The sequence below is a fragment of the Hyla sarda genome, chromosome 6 (genome assembly GCF_029499605.1).
Source record: "Hyla sarda isolate aHylSar1 chromosome 6, aHylSar1.hap1, whole genome shotgun sequence".
In the NCBI taxonomy this organism is placed as follows: Eukaryota; Metazoa; Chordata; class Amphibia; order Anura; family Hylidae; genus Hyla; species Hyla sarda.
In genome coordinates, this window is record NC_079194.1 from 127,060,098 (window position 1) to 127,082,115 (window position 22,018).

Genomic DNA, 22,018 nt, shown 5'->3' on the forward strand with positions numbered 1-22,018 from the left:
CATTACGTCATACGATCAAGAAATATGCAGCCCCCAAAATGTCCACTACACTAAGCTCACGCCGATTCAAACAAGACCGAGCTGTCCACCTTCTCTTCTGCATACAGCTCAATTTCCTCCATCAGCTTCAGTTTTGCTTCATTTACTTTGATTCCCCAAGACGGTTCATTGCTTTCTGATAAATGGGGTGGGGAAAAAAAAGAAAAAAAAAAATAAGAAATTATTTATCTTCTCAATGTTAAATTCTAATGTTAAATATAAAAAAAAATGTTGAACATTACAGAACCTTATTAATTCTAACCATTCTATGACCTAAAGAGTTTCTCAAATTATTAGGTTCCAGGAACAGGCACCTGAGGGGTGTTGTGTCAGCAGATTAGAAGGATTCATTCACATAATTGTTAGGAGCTCCGTTCAGAGATCCCGTTAAAATGACAAGACTTTATAGGTTTTTTTTTCTCTCCACTAAAATCCTATAAAATCACAGACATCAAACGGAAACCCGACGGACCCTTTTCAAATGTCAATGGGACCTGTCAGGATCCTTTGGTGTTCATAACAAAGCTCCATAAAGCTTATGTGAACATAGCCTTAAATAAATATTAGATAGCTAGATAGAGTCCAAACAGAAGCAGCACATCAAGAGGAAATGCAAAATACCTAGTAAGGGTGCTTGCATAACTAGTGACCCATACAAAAGCACATAGATGCAGCACACCAAGCGTATATATTACAAACAGGTGCTTTATTTAATGATGTATCAGAGACAACTTTTCGGTAGTCGCAGACTACTGAAATGCTGTCTCTGATACATCATAGATTAAAGCACCTATTTGAATTATAGACGCTTGGTGTGCTGCATATATATATATATATATATATATATATATATATATATATATATATTATATTAGATTTTTGTGTACCTGTTGGTGAATTCAACACCTTTTGGGGACAGTTCCTTTCTGGGGTACATGAGTTGGCCTGATGTCCAGCAGGTGATGCGGTGGCCTGAAAAGATGGCTTAGTCCCATACCAGCCGTCTCCAGGATAAAAGCTGAAGCTTCCCGATTCATCAAATTCACATGGGCTCCTTTTGAAGACATCATTTCGAGGTGGAGAATACGTTGCTCCTTTGGTGGAAGTGCTAGGCACTTCTAATGCATCTCCTCGGGTATAGCCTAAGGACAAGGATTCATCGCTTTCCTCTGGGATATTCAAACTGGACATCTCTCTTTGGGATTTCTTAACAGATGATCTGAATGACTCCTGAGCTTTCTCCATCATACTTACAACCTGTTGATAAATACAAGAAAAATAAAGAGTTATTATTGGCATCCGTAACAATGGCTAATCTTGCAGGCACAACTATGTTCTCTAAGGAGCACAGGCAGTGCTAGAATTCCCATTTTCAGAAACATGAAGATCCAAGGGAAATATGATGGAGACATTTTGATAAGAGGATCATTTTGGCGGTGCTAAATTGCTGCAGAGCCTCATGGGAGAGTGCCGACCACCATACATGCTCATACTAAATAACAAGGTAGGACCATGTGTGATCCAATTTAACTTTTTTAGAGGCTCCTACAATTATAGAGCAGTACATTATATTGTATAATGTTATTAAAACAGTCAGCAAATTTATTGACAAACATGGCAGTATAGGAATAGCTTTGTTTCTGTAATGCAGATGGTGGGCGACATTTGGCTTTATTGTTATATAATGTAATGTACAGGATAGTTTTATAATGTTACCTCTGTTAATAAAGCTCTCTTCTTGGTCAGACACAGGCAGATTGCAGAAGCCCAATGTATCGCAGAACTTATTTCTAATCCCTCAAGTCTTTTATCTGTGTATTTTTGTCCAATTCCTCTTGCGCTGAGGAGATCCACAGACCCCATTCTGTCAGATTCCGCTTTTACCTGCTCCACTTCAGTCAGTATAAGATCTTTCTGGAGAGGACAGTAGGCACGATTTTAGTAAAATCCTTAAGTGAAGTCAAAATGGAGCCTGTGCACATGGCTTAGTATACGTATTCTTACCAGGTAGATGGGGTCCCTGTCCTCGTCAGTGGGCTTTTGTCCTGTCAGAAGTTCTGCTAACACCTAACAGATCATATAGGATTATCATGGTTAGATAGGGGGGAAAAAAGATCACTTTTATAACATCTGATTGGCCAAAGGAAATTTGTCAGCTCTGTTGGCTGCTAAAAGCTGCAAATACTATTGGATAACTGTTATTAAAGCAAACCTTTCTTGGAGCTGATAGTTGTTGCCAAACTTATAAAGCCGCCATTTTATTTCTTAGCAAAGTGTCAAGGAGGCAGGGCTGAGTTTCTCAAGTGTCACATCCTAGCACGCTTTCTTGCTAGCTCTTACCTCCCAGCTCCTCCTTGTCTAATGTACAGGGCTCTGCACATCAATCAAGAAGGGGCAGGAAAGTTAGATTGAGCGAGGAGGGTTTGATACAACTGTATCCTTCCTAGACAATTGGAGAATATAGGCCAGCTCACCACAGGTGGGTCCCATCCACAGCGCGGTAGGTATATGGCAACAGCGGAGTCCAGTAGCATAAAGAGAAGATAGCCAGCGTGGATTTTAAAAAATGCAGAGTCCCGTTTATTAGGATAAAGTTCAGAAGACACAAGGAGTGAACACAAATGATGCGTTTCAAGCGTTGCCGCCCTTAGTCTTAAACACATCATTTTTGTTCATTCCTTGTGTCTTCGGACTTTTATCCTAATAAACAGGACTCTGCATTTTCAAAAACCACACTGGCTATCTTCTCTATTTTACTCCTAGACAATCCTCTGTGACACAGAAACACATTAGCAGCTAAAATATTTCTTCTATCCTGCAAATTTACTGCAACGTAACAGTATTAGTTCTGTTCAGGATTTCAAACTTCTGGGTGTAAACATGAAAACACCAAAACTGAAAGCACAAACTCTAATAAAAACATCCTTACACCTAAGTCAACGCGGAAGAATCATCGTGACATGGACCAGGAGCCAGCCCTGCATATTAGGCCGATATTTACAATTCACGCTGATTTTCTTTTTACTTACTACACCACAGGAGAAGATGTCTGTCTGTGCAGTCAGCTGGCCGCTCCTCAGGTAGCTGTCAGGCAGGTAAGGCTGGAATCTTTGCAGCTCATAGGTTTTTACATTCGTGTAATTTGCGGATCGATCAGGACAGAATCGAGCCCCTGCATGGCCCAACTTGGCGGTAAAATCTTCTGCGAGGAAGATGTTGGAACTGAAAAGTGGAGACAACAAATTAAAGAAATAATCATTTAGAAGTGATCTTATCTAATACAATGAAAACTACAACTCCCAGAAGTCTACAGTTATGGTGTATTTTTGCCATTTGATGAATTTCAAGGAAACATGCATCTGTGGAAAACTGATGGGAACACGACTGTGGTTCCTATATTTTATTTATTTACAAAGGTCAAAAATCCTGCGCTTTGCTCAGACATAGATTAAAGGGGTACTCTGGTGGAAACCTCTTTTTTTTTTAAATCAACTGGTGCCAGAAAGTTAAACAGATTTGTAAATTACATAAAAAAATTGGACAGAGGTGTCAGCAGAGAGCACTGTGGTAATGACAGAAAGGAAATCCAAAAAGGAAAGAATTTCATCTGTAGTATACAGCCGCTAATAGGTACTGGAAGTATTAAGAATTTTTAATAGAAATAATTTACAAATCCTTTAACTTTCTGGCACTAGTTGATTTAAATAAGAAAAAAGTTTTCCACCAGAGTACCCCTTTAATATTGTACAAATCTGGCTACCTACAGTCACACTTGGGTGAGCTCAGGAGCTTACTGAAGACAGAGTTAGTTTAGAAGTCAAGGGAGATGTATTAATCCATATGCAGTGAGCTTCCCTTAGTGGTGGCTATTACATTTTTAAAGATTGCTCCACTGCCCCAGCATTCAGAACATTTTGTTCCGAACGCTGGCTGCGGGGTCATGATGCCATACCACACCCCCTCAATGCAAGTCAATGGAAGGAGGAGTGGCGCCCTTGCAGGTGTAGAAGATGGCGGAAAATGATTCCCACTCTAATAAATAAACCAACCGCCAAGTCAGATTAACCCCTGCTACAGAAAGCTCTCTTCACATCTGTGTTGACGGCTGTGTAAGAAGCCTCTGGTCCACCAAAAATGCCAGAAAACCATCTGCAGTGTTATTTTTCCTTTACAGAAACCCAATGGTTTGCATCATTGTCAATAGGGACCACTGGGCGATGTTGGTATATGTCATATGATGAATACAGCACTGCTGCTATATCATATCCTATAATGGAACTGAAAAATGGAAATACAAATGTGATTTATATTGCTTAAATCTATAGCCCTTAGTATACTCTTAACATCTTTAAGGGTATGCTGGGAGTTGTAATTTTGCAAACAATAATGGTACCATTCATCGCTCATCCATCAACTTGCTTCAGCCCTTACAAGTAAACACAGAACTGATCTGATGCAGTCAAGGACAGAATAAACATTATTGTCATTTTCTTTCAATCTTTTCTCCATTTGGCCCTGAACACCAGGATAATTCTTCCATCAATATCTCTCCTCTACAGTGCTTGGCACCCATATAACTTTGGTTTCTCACTTTCGGAGCAGATCTTCACTCTTTATACTAAGGGTTCACATCCTGGGGACCCAGTATGTTATTCATGTGGGAACTATGCTTTCAATTTTAAGGCCTAGGCAAAACTGTTACAATTTTATGTCTCGAGAAGACCATAACTGGGTGTTGAATTTTATATTATAAACAGGGCCGGCCTTAGGGGTGTGCGAGCTGTGCGGCCGCACAGGGCGACATAGCAACAGGGGAGCCGGGCGGCCGACACAGCTCGCACCAGGTATATGAAATTTGTATTGCCGGTCGTGCAGTCCGGGCGGCCGGGCAGGTAACTTCTTCAGACATTTAGCGCTGCTTCGGGCAAGCAGCACTAAATGCCGGTGTAATGAAGAAAACTGTGCCCTGTAGCGGAATGTGACCCTCCGCACAGGGACACAGTTTTCTGCTTTGCAGGCCGCTCCCTCTCATTCCATTCCCACTACCCTCCCTCAATTGTGTCCCTATGCGGAGGGTCACATTCCGCTTCAGGGCACAGTTTTCTTCATTACACAGGGAGGTTTAACTTACCCCGCTCTCCTCCGCGTCTCTGGTTGGCTGGCCGGCCCGAGTCCGAGGAGGGACGTCGCGCATGTGACGCCCCTCCGCAGACCCGCACAGGAGGACGTCAGTGACGTCACTCGTCAGGCCGACGCTGCAGAGAAGCGCAGGACAGGTAAGTGTGTCTGTGTGGATGTCTGTCTGTGTGTGTGCATGTGTGAGTGTCTGTGTGTGTGTGTGTGTGTGTGCATGTGTGGTTGTCTGTCTGTGTGTGTGTGGGGGGGGGGGGGGGGGGGGAAGAGAACCTGCTTCTACCTAATGTGGGGAACCTGCTACTACCTAATGTGGGGAACCTGCTACTACCTAATGTGGAGAACTATATGGTACCTAATGTGGTGGGGGAACTATACTGCACCTAATGTGGGGGAGCTATACTGTACCTAATGTGGGGGAACTATACTGCACCTAATGTGGGGGAACTATACTGCATCTGATTAAAGGGGCAGGGGACTGGTGAAGGGGTACATGACTGATTAAGGGGTCAGGGGACTGATTAGATATAAAAAATTAATATTTGTCACAAATATTTTTTACCTCTTTGTGTACGTTTATGGGGGGGACGCCACAAGGTTAGCTAGCTTAGGGTGCCATAACACCTAAGGCCGGCCCTGCATATAAATATCAATGTTTGTAGCAAACTTCCCTATAGGTACAGAAACCTGTGACTACTGAAATAGGACTTCAAAATTGAAAGGAATCTGACATATCACAGGTGTGGTGACCAGTACAGGAGGTGTTACCCCGTGCTCCTGCTGTCCTGTCAGGCAGCCTCCTTCAGTGTGACGCCCTTTTAAAGGCCCAGCATTGACTCTTCCAGTGTCCCGTTTTATTACAAAAACTACAAATATGTCACAGGTGGTCCTACAGGAGGAGTATTGGGCTGAGGAACAGGACGACGAGCAGGCCTTTTAGGTGTAAGCGTAAGAGGCCTGGAAGGCTCAGACCTGCCCACCATCTCTTTGAAAGCAAGGCCCCCTGCTCTTGTTTCCCCATTGTAAATATGTTTTACCATGTAAAGTGTTATAAAATATAATGTTGCTCTAAGAGTTATAACCTTTTGATATGTCATGTGATTGTTACCCAGGAGGTACCAGTGACCAGGTGATCCCAAGAGTGACCTATGGGCTCCCTGCTAGTCTCCCCCATATAAGCCCTGGGTGGAGCTAGCTGCACTCCTCTTTGAGTTCTGCTCTTCTTAGCCTGCTGAGGTCCAGTGCAGTCGCCTACTGTGTGTCCAGAGTGTTGGAGACCTCAAAGTCCAGTCCTGCAACCACCATCACTTCAAGTAAGCTACAGTCACAGCTTTATGAGTCATGTCAGTCCCTGTCATCTGTCAAGTCAGCGTGGTCTGCATTCAATTGTCCAGTCCTACTACAAGTCCCAGCAAGCCCTTAAGGTCTCTGCATCACTGGTCACCTCCTTGGGTCCTGGCTAAATTGTATAGACTTTACCAACTGCCTACCCTCAGTAAAGCTACTGTTGTCCGTAACTTGGTGTCAGAGTCTTTATAGCCCCCGTGCCATACCATGCCCTGGCGTCACGAATACAAGGGGTTAATGCCATCTGTCCCTAGGGTAACAACATCTGCCCTGCACCACACAGGGATATATATCACCTTTATGTTTCTCACAGCTTTGGCAATGAAAGGATTAATTCTGCAGGAACCATAAAAGAGGAACCATGACTGGACACATAGTATGTAAAAAGTAATAAGCTTATAACCTGTGGTATTAAAGGCGGATGTTTACATTGCACTACTTTTAGAATTAAAGGGAAACTGACAACGGATCACCGGCACTAAACCCAATAAATGGGGTTATGGTGCAGATGGAACCAGATTAAAATAAGGTAAACCTTACCTGGATCTGCGGTCCGGTTCCAGAGATAGGCCCGTTATTAGCCGACATTGCAAATATGTTAATCACCAGCTTTGCAAAGTGTAGATGTGACGAGGCAGGGATCTTGGGTATGCCAGGGCCGGCCTACATTGTCAGCGAATAACATATTAATAATGTCGGCTAAGAACGGGTCCATCTCCGGAATCGGACTTCAGATGCGGAAAGCTATACTTCATTTTAATCTGGTTCACTCACACATTACCCTCGTGTATTGGGTTTGGTGCAAGTAAATTGTCAGTTTCGCTTTGAGAAAGTGAGAAAATGGTTATTGTCCTTATCTGCTGTTACTATAAGATGGAGCTATACTTGGATTGTGTCTTCCCACAAACAATGCTCTCACCTCTTGATGTTTCCATGAAAAACCCCGGCCTTGTGCAAGTGATCAACACCTTGTAACAAACCGGCAGAAATAGCAAGTCTTCTCTCCCAGCTCAGGACACAAGATCCAACCTTCAACATACACAGAATATTTAAAGTAAATGTCCACCATTGTACAGGTTATATATAGGTTACATTTATATCAAAATTACATTACTTATCTTGTTCTATATTATACTTCAAAGCTGCACTTATATATATTACATATGTGGTGTCCCGGTACCGTATTGCATACCGTAACTTGTATGGTGGTCCCCAAAGCCAGAGTTACTACGTTCAGGTAAGGTCGCCCAGGTGGGACAGCCCCTAGTCACCTCCTTCTACTCTAATTCTATAATGTTTATATGTACATATTTAATAATGTGTATATTTAATATAATGCATATTAGTACTTACCTTGGTAGCGTCGCAGGACCTTCGGTCATGTGACTGTGTTAATTCCTCTATGGTATGTTGGAGGACCTTTGGCGGTCCCTGGGTCACATGTTTACCCATAACTCTATGTAAGGATGATTGACAGAAGTATTGCACCAATCAGCTTTAGTTCAGCCCCTGCCCATAAGGGAGCTGTAGCCAATGATCGCTCTCTTTGGTTGCTGCTCTCGTAGATGCCGGACTAGCAGGATGGATCTGCGCAACTTTCACAGACAAGCTAGGCCAGAAAACCTGCCGGCCTCAGCCTAAACTAAACCATGAGTCCTAAACTAAATCCCCGCTAAAGCTAGCGTGACTGCTGGACCTCAATTATATCCCCTAAATCCAGTGGAACAGCGCATATCAGTCTACGGACTCTAAAACGCTTAAGGTCCCAACCACTGTCAATCTCTAAGAGACTTTGCCTGTATAGAGACTGTTTCGTTTATGAAGCTTGCATAAAATCTTCAGTAAAAGTTCCAACTGTTTTCAGCAAACTCTCCGGTTGTGGACATTAAATTATTGCATACCTCCCTATCGCTCTTGGGAAGGGTGGCGGTAGGACAAGCATTACAGAGGAGCCCTCACCCTGGCGTCACGAATAGCAAGGGTTAATCAGACACCCTTTAATTACCAAACAGCTACACCCCATATACCCTACACCCCCAGCTATCACATATATATCATTACATTATTTATTCTTTACTGATCCTGAATTTCACAAGTGTTATTGTAGTGAGGAACTGTGTGGAAAGCCTTGTGGGGTGTAGGGTAGTTGGGGTGTTGCTGTTCTAGATACTGAAAGGGCGCTGTTAATCCTTGTCACTCGTGACACCAGGGTGAGGGTTAAAACTCAGTATTGATACTGGGCCTATCGCCACCCTTCCCAAGAGCGATAGGTGAGTGTAGAAATAAATGGATTGTCCACAGCAGTGCTGAACTTAAAACTTGCGGAATCTTTACTGAAGATTTTCTGTATTTGCAATAACGGTAACAGTCCAGATTACAGAGTCTATTGAAACAGCACAGCAGTGATTGACAGATGCTTAGGAACGGACAGTTCTCTTTAGCTTTAGAGGATTGTATTTGCATAGATCCGCCGGATTTAGGGGTTTGATTAGGTCCAGAGATCTTGCTGAGGTAGCAGGGAATTGTATGAACTATCCGTCTCTAGCGCAGGCTTAGGCCTAGATATTTGTCTTGTAAGCTGCGGAGGTCCTACCTCATCCAGAGTCAGCAACCCAAGAGCAATGATGCTGCTTGCTTGGCAGCGCAGGAACAAGAGAGCGATCAAGATGGCACAGCTCCCTAATATGGGCAGGGGCTGGCTGTTTTGGATTGGTCCAATCAGCTGTCACTCACGATTACAATGGATTGTGGGAGATGACATGTCATGAGAACCACCAAAGGTCCTTCAGAAAACCATAGAGTTCTGAACTAAGTCACATGACCCGCAGGTCCTGCGACGCAAACAAGGCAAGAATCTTTAATAGACATATCTACATGTTTATTTACATAAATATTAACTAACTATGGGGTGACGAGGGACTAGCTAAGGTAGAGGACCCTCACTGTTCCTAGGGACTCTGTCTTTGGGGACCTAACCACAAGGTAGCGTATGAAATACGGTACCGGGACACCACATTATAATCCAGAGCATTAATTACTATATTGTCAGGGCAGTTACTGTGAAAATACATTACATTATTTTGTTATAATGATTTTGATTTGCAGTCTCTATTATACTCCAGAGCTGTATTGACAATTCGGCTGACTTCAGAGCTAAAATCTCATAGGATTGCTTGTTCCGTGTCTGCACAAAGCTTTGATGGGTTACATTCTGCCAAGTGTCATCTTAATACCAGACACTGTAAATACATATGATGAAGGAAAAACTAACTAACTATCTCTCTGCATTAAAGGGGTACTCCGGTGGCAAACTTTTTTTTTTTTAAATGAACTGGTGCCAGAAAGTTAAACAGATTTGTAAATGACTTCTATTTAAAAATCGTAATCCTTTCAGTACAGTTGAATTTCTTTTCTGTCTGATCACACTGTTCTCTGTTGACACCTCTGTCTGTGTCAGGAACTGTCCAGAGCAGCATAGGTTTGTTATGGGGATTTTCTCCCGCTCTGGACAGTTCCTGATAGGGGCATCAGGTGTCAGCAGAGAGCACTGTGGACAAGACAAAAAAGAAATTCAAAAAGAAAGGAATTTCCTCTGTAGCATACAGCTGCTAATAAGTACTGGAAGGGTAAAGATTTCTTTATTGAAGTCATTTACAGATCTGTTTAACTTTCTGGCACCAATTGATTTAAAAAAATAATAATAATAATTCCACTGGAGTACCCCTTTTAAGGAGTTCTGCTAAGAATTATGCCTGACCACAAGCTTGAAGCTAAAAAGGCTGTAACTCAGTCTCAGTATAGTTTCAGTAATGCCATGTGTTTAAAAAGGGACACTCAAACAATAGGGGTACAATCATTTATATACAATATTTTTTACTTGAATTATTTCCAGGTTTCCAGATGTGGAGGTCAAGTGGAATTCAGGAAAGGGACATTATCTCATAATGGAAAATCTATTAAGTTGTCAGTAAATTCATGGAGTGAGGAAAGAACAGAGAGGAAACTAACACGTCATGTAGACCCTGATAAAGCCATCATCACCCCAGGAATATTCTGCAGACTTTACCCTGGGGATGGATTCTTACTGATCCACTGGATAAAGGATAAGTCGCTGATGGGTGGGGGTCCGAGCACTGGGACTGCCGCTGATCATGAGTTCTCCCCCAACTCAGTGGAGTGTAAGCATGTATGCTTGTACTCGTGTGTTCTGATCTATCAACTGAATGGAGAGAACGCATACATACTTGTACTCGCCTGTACCAGAACATCAACTAAATGGGCTGAACATATCCCGTGCTGTTCTATTCAGTTGAGGGACATGGGACCAGCTTGCTACTGATTGGGGGGGGGGGGGGGGGGGCCTAGCTTAATCCCTGTTAGCTATCACTTTCTTGTAGATAGATGATAACTTTTAGAATTTTCCTGTGGAATTCCGCTTGGAATTCTGTAGTGTGAACATAGCTTTAGGCTATGTTCACAAGGCTGGATTTCCACATTGAAATCCGCATATAAATTCTGCATGTGTTTTAAAGGGGTATTCCAGGAAAAAAAACTTTTTATATATATCAACTGGCTCCAGAAAGTTAAACAGATTTGTAAATTAATTCTATTAAAAAATACTTAATACTTTCAGTACTTATGAGCTTCTGAAGTTAAGGTTGTTCTCTTCTGTCTAAGTGCTCTCTGATGACACCTGTCTCGGGAACCGCCCAGTTTAGAGGAGGTTTGCTATGGGGATTTGCTTCTAAACTGGGCGGTTCCCGAGACAGGTGTCATCAGAGAGCACTTAGACAGAAAAGAACAACCTTAACTTCAGAAGCTCATAAGTACTGAAAGGATTAGGATTTTTTAATAGAAGTAATTTACATATCTGTTAAAATTTCTGGAGCCAGTTGATATATAAAAAAAATTTTTTTCCCCTGGATAACCCCTTTAAGCCTATTGAGTTCAATGGGATTCCGCAGTCCAAATAACACATGACACATTTTCGGTGTGGATGTTCCACAAAAATATAAGTCATGTCTTATATTTTTACAGACTTCAGCTGAGGAAGCCCATTGAAGTGAATGTTTTATTTTTCTCCACCAAATGCGGATTTGGTGCATATTTCGTGTGGAATTCGCGTAAAATGTAACATTTGCATTAAGTACAGCCACTTTTTTAACGTGCACTGTGTATTCAGGCAGAGATTCTGCATATGATTGAAAGATGCGGAATTCTGGCCAAATTAATGCGGATACAAAATTTACACATCTATGGGGAATTTCTGCAGTCTGAACATAGGTTTACTCTTGAGATAACCCCATAAAACAAAAGTAAATATCAGTCCAGAACTCATCCTCTTATGTCAAAATATATTCAGCTTTTTCTAAATAGTGATATCAGTTTCTGGGAAAGTTGGATAACAACCAATATGACTGCTATTACATCTTCTTTTGCTGTTATGATCTAGCTTTCTATAGGTCCTGAATGACTAGTCTTTTCCCAATAACTGTGTAGAATCATATGTACCCACATGTCAAAATTGCAAAGTTTAGGGAACCTGTCACACAAACTCTTTATGGCTATAATGGCAGCTGTATATTAAAGGATGACAATATGGCTGCCATTACAGATTTTGAAACAGCTTGTTTTCAAGTATACGCCAATCACACAGTGAAATAACCCTGCTATGCAGTTAAAAGACTATCCATATATTTACAGGGAGAACATACAATTTCTATGCTAACATTACAGCCCTCACATGTGAGCCTATATCAAAGGAAATCATTTGCCCTTTGCAGAGAAGAAAATTGGGATTAAGCCTTTTTAACCATTTGGAGAGAAGAATTTTTTTTGCATTTTTGCTAACATTTAACATACACATTTTATACTCTTGAAAAAGGTAAAAAAAAAAAACACACATTATCAGATGCTAAATGGATGCTGTTATGTATCATACAGCAGAATCTGTTTATCATTTACTTACATTATAAAATAAAACACATTGCAATTAGAGATGACCGAACTTACAGTAAATTCGATTCATCACAAACTTCTCGGCTCGGCAGTTGATGACTTTTCCTGCATAAATTAGTTCAGCTTTCAGGTGCTCCGGTGGGCTGGAAAAGGTGGATACAGTCCTAAGAGACTCTTTCCTAGGAATGTATCCACCTTTTCCAGCCCACCGGAGCACCTGAAAGCTGAACTAATTTATGCAGGATAAGTCATCAACTGCCGAGCCGAGAAGTTCGTGACGAATCGAATTTACTGTAAGTTCGCTCATCTCTAATTGCAACATATCCTTTTTTTTTTTTCTTTTTTTTCTTTTTGCTGTATGCAGTTGCATAGATGACTACGCTTTTGTATACAGCAGAATTATACGTAAAAAAACAAAAACAGTGAAACATGATCACAAAACATAGTGTGAACCCAGACTTACTTTCTGCAAAGCAACATCCAGAGATCCATTTTTCATGAACTGATGCACAAGGTAGTAGTGTTTGGTCTCCACACAGAAGCCGAGCAGCTTCAGCAGATTGGGATGATGACATCTGTACATGAGACAAAATGAACGGTAAGACACTCCACAATTTACCTACTATAAGCACCGAGTCAATGTATCCATCCGTGGGCGGGAGGCATAAGACTTGGAGCCTCCAGCGCTTCCTGCAGTGCTCATAGGTGGGGGCTGCATGCTAGATTGCGGGGGTCCCCAGCGGCGGGATCCCTGCGATCAGACATCTTATCCCCTATCCTTTGGATAGGGGATAAGATCTATTATGGCCGGAAGTACCCCTTGACAAAAAGCCAAAAGTCTATTCAAAAGGAATAGGAAATATAAAGGAAGGACTTACACTTCTCCTTCCTTCTGAATACACTTCTGACTTTGGCTCAAAAACTGCAGTGGCAGATATCCAAAAAAAACTTATTCCAATTATCATCCATTTAAGACTAACATCTACTTTATTATACAGTAATTAAAGTTAATTTTTATAAAAACAGCTTGACCACTTTATATATTTTTTTTTTTATTATATATCTTTTATTAGTGAGACAAAACATTTACAAAATATCATATCAACACAAATAATTCTTCAAAATTTCAAAATATAAATCATCAATTTCTGATTTTCTAAATTATCCAAACACCAGAAAAAAATTAAATAAGGGGAGGGAGAAATTCTCTGCATCTCCCCCGCTCTCCAACTCCACACCCATCCTCATTTTCTATTTATCCATTTATTCCAAACCAAACCAAATTTATCTACTAATCCCCTTTTGGTGTAAATTGCTTTCTCCCAAACCACCACCTTCTCCATCTTCATAACCAATTGTTTTTTAGTCAGGGGGTCTGACTCTTTCCAGAATTGTGCATTTCCCTTTTGTGTAATTCCCTTGCGTTATATAATAGTCTTCCAAGAGCAATTTTAGTATAGACTGGTATTATTAAATTATCTACATATCCCACTATACAAACTTTCAGTTCCATAGGTATTACAACATCCCAGACTTCCTTGGCAAGACCTGTTATTGATATCCAGTATCTTTGAATAGAGACACACTCCCAGAACATATGTATAATATCTCCATTGTCTTTTAAACACCGCAGGCATTTCCCATCCCTTCGATAACCAATCTTATAGAGAAGGGCAGGAGTTCTGTATGCCCTATACAAAATGTACAATTGAGTTAGTCTTGCCCCTTCTCCCAATGCCAACCTTGGGGTATTAGCAAGGATAGACCTCCATTGTTCCCCACTGATACTGGCGTCCACTTGCTATTTAAGGAAAGCCGGTGTCCTATTCACACAACTTTTCTACTAGCAACCGATAAATTCTAGAAATGTGCCCCTTCTGTTTCTCTGATTTAATAATTATGTCCAAAGCAGAGTCCCCACCTACCGACAAAGAGATACTTTTGCTGAGCCCCAATCGCATGCCACAGCTGGAAATACTGTAAGAATGCTCCAGCGGGGACATGGAAATCCTCCTGGAAGTCCCCAAAAGTCCTCAACTTATCCCTCTTGAACAAATCTTTAACCCATACTACCCCCATCTTGCTCCACATAGCGGAACTCTCTAATTTACGTAGTTCCGGGAGCAGTAAATTATCCCAGAGCAGGGTATATTCATTAATCTCTCCAACCCCTCTAATTTGTTTAATTTTGGACCAAACTTTGTGTATTAAATTAAAGGTTGGAAAACTGGGAAAAAATTTCCTCCTAAGCTCATTCTTTTCTAGGGCCATAACCACGTTTTTGCCAGAAAGTGCACTTAATATAGTAACCATAGAGGGGTTGGAAAAATCACATATTTTGACACAATCAGGGATTGAAAGTGGAGCACTGAGAAGCAGAAGAGGTAGACCTTTTCTGCTTCATGGACAACCCCTTTAAAATAAGGGTCTACAAAGTGATTGACTGCCGAGGCTCTTACCGAAAACCTATTTGGGCTTCTTTTTCATAGAATAAATCTGTCCTATCCGACTGCTCCATGTGAACCTAAAGAAAGAACAGGCATGAGAATATCCTCCTCTAACGTGTTGGAGAAATCTCCCCCAAATGAGAGTACTCTTTTTTTAATCATTTACCTCTTTTAGCCTCTTTATTGCATACACATTGTCTCCTTTCCGCCCTATAAAGACATCAGAAAAGTGTCCGCTGTGTATTTTCCTGTCCACACTGAACCTGTCTGTCGCCTCCTCCAGTTGTTGCTTGGTCCAGTGCTGACATGTGGTGTTTAGTGACAAGCTGATCTCTTGCTGTGGAATACTAAGCACCTTCCATAACAAAGGATAACAACGTTAACATTTAGTGATATAATCCTATTACTTTGTACAGCTGGTATAAGTTCTACATTTTGGTGTATAAACAATGCATTTGGAAAGTTTTCAGACCCTTTTACGTTGTGGTCTTGTGCTAAAATCCCCAGCACTGTATAGCATTGACAAGGAGACTGTTGTCCAGCACAACCACCTGTGGGAAAAGCTTCAGTCTTTATTGAATCTTGCACACGACCACACCAAGATAGGTGGATGTGTAAACAGTGACATGCTTCAGTCAGAGATCCCAATCTTAGCCAACAAAGGTTGGGATCTCCTACAAAAACACGTCACTGTTTACATATCCACTTATCTTGATGTGATCGTGTGCAAGATTCAATAAAGACAAGTTTTTACCGCAGGAGGCTGCGCTGGCCAACAGTTTCTCCTTCCCATTTTCTTTGGTTGTCTTTTTCACGCCAGGCCATGTTGTACCAGGCATTTATGGGGTGATATTGACTCAGTATGCTAATATTGTTACTGTAGATCATTATATAACAGAAGATGCCCAGGGTTAACCAACATGGTCCATTTCACAGTATACAAGAAGATGTTTAAATTGTACCAGCTGTATGTAATTATATACTAGAACAGCAGTTTTCAACCTAAAGTTTGCGTATCCCCTGGTGGTCTCAGCCACTGGTCACTGCTTCTAATGAAGTGTCCGCGAAGAATTTTAGAGAAGTGAGCCATGGCTGCTGGTACACTGACAAAACCCTGAGGAGCAGAGCCATAGGACAGCAAAGAACAAGCATGGGCACCAGGCCACTGTGGATGGTAAGTACCATTAGCTTTAGTGCTACAGAGTAGCAGTGGAGCATCAAAGCAAGGAATTATGGGGCCTACAACTATATGGGGGCAGTGTGGCATCCTAAAACTATATGGGGTCAGTAAAAGTGCTTGCAATTATGTGGGGCTAGTGTGAGGGCCTACGACTATATGGGGGCAGTGTGGGTGCCTGCAACTATATGATGGAAGCTATATGGCGGCATAGAGAGGGCTTACTGCTATATGGAGGCAGAATGCGGGCCTACAAATATATGAGGGCAGTGTGGGGCCTAAAACTCTATAGGGGCAGATTGAGGGCCTACAACTATATGAGGACAGTGTTGGGCCTAGAGGTATTTGGGGTAAGTGTGTGGGTCTACATCTGTATGGGGGCAGTGTGGAAGCCTACAACTATGTAGGGGCCTACAACGATATGGGGGCACAGAGGGGGCGTTTGTAAAGATGGAGAAACTAGCCTTAAATGTTTGTCTGGCAGGGTCTGTGGAGACAAGTCTTGGCCGGGAGACACCTAATGGTGGTCTAGGCTGGATAGTAAGGAAAGGGGAAAGTGAATGACTTAGAGAATAGAAGACCGCAGGTAGCATGGGTAGAAGTAGGATATGGGGAGTAGAAAAGCATATAACATTTGAAATAACAGGTATTATATTGATTACCAACATGTCACTAATATGAGGGGGTACAGTTTTTGGAAATGGGCTGCCAAGGAGTACTATAGCACACAAAAAGTTGAGAATGACTTACTAGAGGATACCCAAGTTATACCCACACAGTTCATATAAAAACATAGACCCGTACTGACAGGTAGGACGCACATACCTGATCTGTGCTGGATACCGGGTCAGCATATGAGTCTATCCATAGGGATTTTAGCAGTTCTGATGGGGGTTGAGGTGGCGAAGGAAGAGACTGTGCTTTGATTTCTGTAACAAATAGGAAACCATGAACTACTGCTGACCTCCTAAATGATAGTCAGTATAATACAGTTCTATAGTCATTACCTGGCAACTTTTTCGTAACATCATTGTAATTCCTGCTGTTTTTTTCTGTTCCTTCAGGAGTTTGCAGAGCTCCTCTACTGGCATCATGCACAGGGGATGTCCCTGGACTGTAGGGGCCTATAGAAGACATCACTTTTTATTATCATTCCGCACATAGCAGTTCATAATAATTTACCTTCCTAAAATGTCATGTCCTGTAGGGCTCTCCTGTCTTGGCAGAGCTATATTTGCCATTAGGTACCCATAGGTCTGTGCTTAGGGTAACAGTGTTAAGGGGAACAGCAATTCAGTAAAAAAAAAATAAAAAAAAATAACGGGCAGTGGTCTGAAGAAAAAAAAAAAAAATTTCCCCATCCACATGAAGGGTCAGAACAGATGTGAAATTTTCCTGAATATTGCTGCAGCAGGCAAATGTAATAGATCAGTGGTCTTCAACCTCCGGACCTCCAGATGTTGCAAAACTACAACTCCCAGCATGCCCGAACAGCCGTTGGCTGTCCGGGCATGCTGGGAGTTGTAGTTTTGCAACATCTGGAGGTCCACAGGTTGTAGACCACTGTTATAGATCATGTATTGAGTTGGAGTGCCTAGGGCGGCACAAGCTGTAAATACGGCCCTGCATCTTAGTGGTATCTGTATCACTGGTAATCTAAAGCTTTTCTGGTACATAAATATTACCGTTAAGACTGACACTAACACCAGCAATACAGTACAAGAGATGGAGCCAGGAGAGAACTAAGCTCACATTGATATGCCATTCTGGGTTACCGGAAAGCTGGGTGACAAACCATAAGAGTTCTGTAATGGGACTGAATAGACATCCCAGGAACATCAATTGGCAAGTCAGATTTAAACTTACTCTGCATTAGAATTTCTAGTGCTCGGTAGAGCTCCAGCTCCTGAAGAATGATCTCCAGGTCCTGGACAGTGGCCAGCTTCTGTCCCCAGCTCCAAAGCAGCTCCCTGGTGACGTAATCCCCAGATTTCCGCCTCATATAAAAACGTTGTATAGTTGTTTGGTCATTCATAACATGGGATGCTGATAAAGAAAAAAAAAAGTCAGTCACATGACATAAAAATGTGGGTACAATGATGACACAGATCTTTGCTTGTTGTCATTCAATTGAATATATTTTTGCAGCCAGAACTAATTTACTGTTCATAAAATAAGAGAAATAAAGTACATAAAGTATATTAAAAAGTACCGAAATAAAACGTTGGATATATAGATAGATAGATAGATAGATAGATAGATAGATATATATATATATTTATTTATTTATTTAAAAAAAAATACACATTTAATTAAATTTTTGTACTGTACTAAATATGGTACCGATCACAGCTAGACAAGCCCCTGTGAGCAAAACTCCGCACCAGCACAAATCTCTTGTTTGTTACAATGCATCAGTGCAGGTAAAATGTATCAGTCTAGAGCCCAGGCTATTTAATTCCCATATCAGATACATAACTAAAATGGAAAATAAAGTAGAGCTACACATCACTTTGTAAATACATGACAATACTTAAAGGGGTACTCTGCTCCCAGACATCTTATCCCCTATCCAAAGGAGAGACAGTCTACTGTAGAGGAGATAATACAGGAATGTACAGCATGGAGAGACAGGGGATAAGATGTCTGATCGTGGGGCCCCCGATCTCCCTGCAGCACCCGGTATTCGTTTAGAGCACCGGCTGCAATATCGGATGCTTGTGATGTCACGGCCACCCCCCCTCAATGCAAGTCTATGGGAGGGGGCGTGACTGCCGTCACGCCCCCTCCCATAGACTTGCATTGAGGGGGCATGGCCGTGACATCACAAGTGGGGTGTGACCGTGACGTCACGAGCCTCTGCCCCGCATGGCCAGTCATCCGGCATGGAGCGAAATTTGCTCCATGCACCGGATGTCTGGGGTACCGCAGCCGAGATGACCGGGGCCCCCAGCGGCAGGACCCTCATGATCAGACATCTTAACCCCCATCCTTTGGATAGGGGATAAGATGTCTAGGGGCGGAGTACCCCTTTAAATTAAGAGCTGCACTCACTATACTGCTGGTGGAGTCACTGTGTACATAAATTAAATTATTTGTCTGGTACTGATGCAGGGTTATGTTTTATACACCAGAGGTGCGTGAAGTCACTGTGTACACCGTGCCAGTGGATCCGTCCTGTCACTACTGCCAGGGCTTTTGGTGCGGGCAGTGTCTCTGTATGACGCTGTCTGCATCGGAAACTTAGGTAGGTGAAATCATGGAGAGCAGAGCTACATGGGAACAATGGAAAGGTGAATGATTGTTTTCCATTAGGGACACAATATGGGGGGCCTAATACTATATGGGGGTCACAGAAGGGGCTTAATACAGTATGGGGGGCCTAATACTATATGGAGGCACAGAAGAGGCTTATTACAGTGTGGGGGGCCTAATACTATATGGAGGCACAGAAGAGGCTTATTACAGTGTGGGGGGCCTAATACTATATGGGGGCACAGAAGTGGCTTAATACAGTGTGGGGGGCCTAATACTATATGGAGGCACAGAAGAGGCTTAATACAGTGTGGGGGGCCTAATACTATATGGAGGCACAGAAGAGGCTTATTACAGTGTGGGGGGCCTAATACTATATGGGGGCACAGAACTGGCTTAATACAGTGTGGGGGGCCTAATACTATATGGAGGCACAGAAGAGGCTTAATACAGTGTGGGGGGCCTACTACTATATGGAGGCACAGAAGAGGCTTATTACAGTGTGGGGGCCTAATACTATATGGAGGCACAGAAGAGGCTTAATACAGTGTGGGGGGGCTAATACTATATGGAGGCACAGAAGAGGCTTAATACAGTGTGGGGGGCCCAATACTATATGGAGGCACAGAAGTGGCCTAATACAGTATAGGAGTATAATACTATGTGGGAGCAGTATAGGGGCCTACTGTTATCTGGGGGGCCTCACTGTACTGTAATCACTTATATGGTTTGCAGAGTGCTGGAATAAAGTGGGTATCTACCTCTATATGGTCATTGTATGCAGGAATGTTGGTCTTTGTATAGTGGATTTTATTCAGTAACAGTATGGTGGCATTAATCAGTTATTAGTCAGTGCTAGTGGTCATGGTGTGGCAGTATTATTTGTCCCATATCAGTAAAAACAAAAAAACAAAACTAGCAGTGTGCACTTGTGCATGTATTTCATTTTTCAGGAGGTACTGACTATTTTAGTTTTTGGCAATGGTATTTGTTCAGTATCTGTATGGTGTCCAGGTCCAGAGTTGTGAAATAATGTAAAACTGGTCACATATGCATCAATACTTAAAGATCTAATGTATTATCCTAATTGTTAAAAAAAAAAAAAAAACACAGCAAAATATGGAACATTCTTACCAAAGCGCATCCATTCCCAGTCGTTCAGGCTGTCAACACAGCGGCAGAAGTCGTCCACAACTCTGGGTGAGAGGTCAATAATCAGAGGGGACACACTGCTGCCACTCAGGGAACATGCCATGATCACCTTTGTCTGGATTGATGACCCAGATTAAACTGTAAAAAAAAATCACCAGGGGTGAAATTAAAATGAATATAATTATGAAATACACTTGAGATTCACAGGACAGCACACACATATGAATATGTTCTGAGTCGTAGCTTAAAGGGAATTTTCAGTTTTAGGTAAACAAAAGTTGAGGGGATTTTTGGAGACTTCTATGTTTAAAGGGGTTGTGCGCTGCCCTGCAGTTCGGAGCTCCGCTCACAGTGTCCGGAAGTTCATTACTCCGAACGCTGTGTGTGGGCTTCCGTGTTCGCGGCCGCCGGGCGTGATGTCACGCCCGCGCCCTTCGTGACGTCTCGCCCGCCCCCTCGTGACGTCACGTCCGCCCCCTCTACCAAAGTCTATGGGAAGGGGGTGAGACAGCGGTCGCGCCCCCTTCCCATAGACTTTCGTTGAGGGGCGGGCGAGACGTCACGAGGGGGTGGGCGAGACGTCACAAAGGGGCCGGGCGTGACGTCACGCCCGGCGGACGCGAACACGGAAGCCCACACACAGCGTTCGGAGTAATGAACTTCCGGACGCTGTGAGCGGAGCTCCGAACAGCAGGGCAGCGCACAACCCCTTTAATGGGCTATGAGGGAGATTTATCAAAACCTGTCCAGAGGAAAAGTTGCTGAGTTGCCCATAGCAACCAATCAGATCGCTTCTTTCATTTTTGAAAAGGCCTTTGAAGAATGAAAGAAGCGATCTGATTGGTTGCTATGGGCAACTCAGCAGATTTTCCTCTGGACAGGTTTTGATAAATCTCCCCCAATGTGCATAAATATGTACGAAAAATGCAAAGTGCACACATGACCTAACAATGTAACCCATACCGATCCTCCATAGTGAGAAGCATCCTTTCTGTAATCCGACATTTTAAACAATGGTTGTGGCTCTTTCTTGGATGAGAAAAGGTGGTGGAGATCATTCACACCCATATATTTAAAGGGGAAGTACACCTTCAAATCGTCTTCAGTGTAGAGCATGAAGTGTCATGGAAATCACAGCATAGTCATATAGTACAGTGATCCCTCAACCTACAATGGCCTCAAAATACAATAGTTTCAACATACAATGGTCTATTCTGGACCATTGTAAGTTGAAACCAGACTCAACATACAATGTATGGACAGTCCAGATCTGTAAAACGTGTGGAAGAACTGACCAATCAGAATGGGCATTCACTGGTAAAACCCCTGTATTACTGAAGTGTATGCAGTGACTGGTGTCTGGTAGCGCCCCCTACAGTACAGGGAGGTATTACATGTTCTGTACACTTTACCTGTCCCAGGGTTTCCTACTCCTTTGGACACCAGGTGAGGGCAACTCCATGTTACTTTTTTAGGACATTGCATGTACTGTACAGGACCCTGAAGGAGC

At 42.5% G+C, this 22,018-nt stretch overlaps 1 protein-coding gene across 1 annotated transcript; it reads right to left on the minus strand.

The window, feature by feature from the left end:
• Window positions 1-39: 39 nt before the first annotated feature.
• On the minus strand, window positions 40-20,864 carry IRAK2 (interleukin 1 receptor associated kinase 2). Its single transcript, XM_056524978.1, has 13 exons — window positions 20,491-20,864; window positions 17,968-18,147; window positions 17,109-17,225; window positions 16,927-17,030; window positions 15,091-15,279; window positions 14,937-15,001; window positions 12,941-13,052; window positions 7,439-7,548; window positions 3,069-3,261; window positions 2,044-2,106; window positions 1,756-1,953; window positions 927-1,296; window positions 40-175 (listed from the first exon to the last, which is right to left on the minus strand). The coding sequence occupies exons 1-13, from the start codon at window positions 20,609-20,611 to the stop codon at window positions 57-59; spliced, it is 1,941 nt and encodes a 646-aa protein (XP_056380953.1). The 5' UTR covers window positions 20,612-20,864; the 3' UTR covers window positions 40-56.
• Window positions 20,865-22,018: the final 1,154 nt, after the last annotated feature.